Source organism: Pelophylax lessonae (assembly GCF_965119305.1).
Source record: "Pelophylax lessonae genome assembly, chromosome: 5".
NCBI lineage: Eukaryota > Metazoa > Chordata > Amphibia > Anura > Ranidae > Pelophylax > Pelophylax lessonae.
This window is the reverse complement of record NC_138772.1, coordinates 373,008,509-373,012,702: the sequence shown is the minus strand read 5'-3', so window position 1 is coordinate 373,012,702 and position 4,194 is coordinate 373,008,509. Positions and strand designations below refer to the sequence as shown.

Genomic DNA, 4,194 nt, shown 5'->3' with positions numbered 1-4,194 from the left:
TAATGATAGCAAATGTAAATGTAGCACTTTTATTAGAAGGGAAAACAAAACATCCAGGATTCCCACACAGGGGTTTTAACTTCAGTCCGTAAACACTAATGAAAAATACTGTGCTACTTGGCTCTCTGGTCAGCAGTATCTCTGCTTGTTTTGGTCTCCGGGACCACTTGCTATTCAGGTTCTCTCTCAGCCTATATGACAGAACCTTGTTCTTTAGGCCAGCATGGCCTCTTGACAGGGTTTTCCCAGTATGTCCAGCTTGCACCCACCAGAGACCTCCAGATTCTTTCCAGCCCCCCCTAGACTAACTGGCCACCACAGATTCCTCAGTCTCCCAGACTCTCAGTGTTGCCCAGACTTTCCCAGTCCTTGAGCCCAGAATCCCCCTCACATGGGCTGCAGTCTCCACCAGGTACTCCCAGCTTTTCTGACAGGGTCTTGTCTTCAAACAGCTCAGACTCCAACTTCCACCACCTACTGCTCTCACCAACCAATCATTATAAGGGCTATGTGCACCTGAGCACACACCATTGCTGGCTGTCCGCAACACCCAGTGTTGGAGATTCCATCCTGCCCAAGACTCTTAGGAATCTCCACACTACAGAGCCCCATCCATAAATACCAAGATCCAGAGAAAGCTGCAAAAGCAGTTTTCTCCACTTAAAATCTATGCTCTGTAGCCGTGCAGTCAGCAGATGTGCAAACTATGTGTCTTTTCCCTGGCCATCTCTGTTCTTTACATAATTCAACCCTAATAAAAAAACTGCCATACATTTTGTTTTCATCCCCATTTTAGGGGTATATACACAGTGTGAAAAAAGTATTTAAAAAAAAAAAAGTAAAAAATCGATTTTCTATATATCTATATATCTATCTATCTATCTATCTATATATATATATATATATATATATATATATATATATATATATATATATATATATATATAGATATATAGATATATATAAAATCGATTTTTTACTTTTTTTATATATATATATATATATATATATATATATATATATTATGAATATATGAAACTTAAAGTGATACTAAACAGAGAAGAGTTAATTGCTATAATTCATTCACAAAAATCATATATATCATGCCACTGTAATTTGTTTGTTTTTTTGTTTTTTGTTTTTTAATCCTCTAAGTACCTTATTCCTATCTCCCTATAAACCTTTACTGAGCATCAAATGTATATTTTTTATGCATTAACATGGTGTAGGCGGAGTCAAAGATGATTTACACTAGCTTTCATTTTGTTCAGACAGCATCTGCATCCAAGACTCTTTATCCACTTTACAGGTATTAGCAATTACATTTGATATATTTAACACTGATTTACATTAAAACTAAGCTTTTTGTGAGTTTCTTAGTGAATGTAATCAATCAGCATACTTGTGCTGCCACGCAGCTTTAACTGTCTAGCAGTTGTTATTACATGTTATGTTATGCTATGATATTGGTATCTTCCTAGCACCCCTGCTGTTTCTGGCTAGATGGTTTCTCCCATCTCCATTTTCCTGCTGTAACTGCCATTTTGTTTAGTTGTTATGAGGAGACTGCAGAGTGTGGAAGCTGTGTAACTTCATTGTAAATTTACCTATGGAAAAGCCTCTATGTTTATGTCTTTGCTAACTTGAAGCATAAAGAAGCATTGGAGAACACCTCTGGAGTCTTTATTCATTGAGTAAACTATCTGTTGAAGCCATCATTCAACCTGCTGCACACACTTACAGACTGGAGGTCTACAAGAGGGTCACAGGTACAATCGATGCTGAGACAGAACAGTAAATATCACACTTGTCTGTGAGTCACCAGAAGCATTACTCTGCATATGAAACCAGCCACCTACTGAATGCTTCATTACTGTTACAGCCCTCTGAGGTGATCCAGTTTGAACTAGTTCCAGCAATAGCTAGCTATTGTATCAAATACCCAGCACCTCAGCCAGCCTGCTTAATAACAGAAGTCACTACTTACAGAGCTGAGCTCTGGCAGATTTCTAACAAGACACCAGAAAAACAGTACTTATTATGTCTGACAGAGATCTCACAGAGTTACCTGCATTTAGTCAAGATAAAGCAGACTCCTTACTTCATTCTGCTCGTCCTGTCAGAGCCCCTCATCCATCCTTGAAGGCAAGGGAGGTTTATGAAGCAAGTAAGGAAGAAACATCTAGTAACTTGACTGCATTATGGGAAAAGACTTTAAGTTGTATAACAGCCACTAATGAAACTAGCAACAATTCTGAGCAATTGAACACTGCTCTCTCAAGGGTTAAGAAGGCATTTGAGAATTATAAAAGACTTTCTGAGAAGTACTATTCTCTATTGTCACATTCCAACATAGAGGAAGCTGCATTGGAATTAAAGGACTTTACTTCTACTGACCAGCAGAGGCATAGCACATATCTTGAAGCAAAGGCACAGATAGAAGGGAGATTGGCACAGATACATGAGACTACATCCTGTAACTCTGCTTCTTCCAGACACTCAGGAAAATCTTCTAGGTCTGCCCGCTCATATCATAAATCTTCTTCTAAGTCATTGCGGTCCTGCTCTATAAGGTCAATACTGAGCGACCAAATACTCAAAGCTCGCCAAAAGGTTGCAGTAGCCCAGGTTCAAGCCGCCTGCTCTGAAAAAGAAGCAGCCTTCAAGGCAGAAGCTAAATGCAAGGAAGCAAGAATACAAGCAGAAACAGAGGCTCAGCTAGAAATTCTTCAGAAGAATAGAGAAAAGGAAGTAGCTTTAGCAGAGTTATCTGTCTTGGAACAAGCCCTATTGGAAGAAGAAGGAGCAGCTTGTACCAGCTTAGCTGCTTGTCAAGACCCTGTTGAAAGGACCCTACAGTTTGTCCTAACTCAGAACCACGACACCACAGTCCCACCTACAGTTGGAGATTCTTCTCATAATCATCCAGCAAGTGGATCAGAAGGCAATGTGTCGCCAAAGCAAGCTGGTCAACTAGACGCACCTACTAACAGAGACCCTCCACAACTACCGCACGTCACAAAATCAAGTGAATCAACCTACGCAGCTCATGTGCCACCACAACCCTATGTGCATAGAGATTACAAGGGCACAGCAGAAGACTACAGAATGAACTCTATACCCCCTTTGATACAGCTCTCTTTGACTTCAAATGCTCAGAGACCTTCAGTCGACAGACCCTTACCTAAATTAAACCCATCTGCAACACCTTTCTCTCTACCTACCAGCCAACATCAGATACCAACCATGGTCCAAGACGGCGCACCATCAGTAGACCCTGTGGCTATAAAAACTGAAAGCACTGACATTGCAGAGTTCAGCAAGTATATGATTCGACGAGAGTTGATTACAACTGGACTGTCTGGATTTGATGACCTCCCAGAAAACTACAGGAGTTGGAGATCTACATTTAAGGCGGTAACCAAGAACTTGGACATTGAACCTCAAGCAGAACTTGACTTACTAATAAAGTGGTTGGGGCGTCAATCTTCAGAACAAGTAAAGAGACTTAAATCTGTCTACATTTATAACTTTAAAGCAGGCCTTGATGCTGCCTGGGAACGTCTAGAACAAGACTATGGGAGCCCCGAAGTCATTGAATCTGCCTTATTCCAGAGACTAAACGACTTTCCTAAAATCTCTGTTAAGGACAATCATAAGCTTAGAGAGTTAGGTGACCTCCTTCAAGAACTTGAAATTGCTAAGTTAGATCCTAGTTTACCAGGTCTTAGCTATTTAGACACTGCTCAGGGCGTAAATCCTATTGTAGCAAAGTTGCCTAGTTATCTTCAGGGAAAGTGGACTAGTGTAGGATCAAAGTATAAGTATGAGCATCGTGTTTCCTTCCCTCCCTTTTCTTATTTTTCAGAGTTCGTGCGGAAGGTTGCAAGATCCAAGAATGACCCAAGCTTCTTCTATCCAGATACAACCACCATTCCTTTAAGTACTTCAAGGGGTATTGCCACCAACAGTAAATTCAAGGATTTAAGGCATCCTATTGCCGTGAGGAAGACCACCATAGCATCCAACGTCTTAGCCACAGACATCAAAGCAAGCAATCTTAATCAACAGTGTCCTATTCATAATGCGCCACACTCTCTCTCCAAATGTCGTGCATTTAAGGACAAGCCTATTGAAGAACGCAAGTCATTTCTCAAAGAGCATAATATCTGTTTTAAGTGTTGTGCATCCTCC

General features: G+C 40.5%; 1 protein-coding gene across 1 annotated transcript; it reads left to right on the top strand.

Moving 5' to 3' along the window:
* Positions 1-2,040: 2,040 nt before the first annotated feature.
* On the top strand, positions 2,041-3,902 carry LOC309556943 (uncharacterized protein; the record flags this gene model as incomplete). Its single annotated transcript, XM_082259517.1, has 2 exons — positions 2,041-3,470; positions 3,869-3,902. 2 exons carry the CDS (start codon positions 2,041-2,043, stop codon positions 3,900-3,902), a joined length of 1,464 nt encoding a protein of 487 aa, XP_082115643.1.
* Between the last annotated feature and the right edge of the window lie 292 nt (positions 3,903-4,194).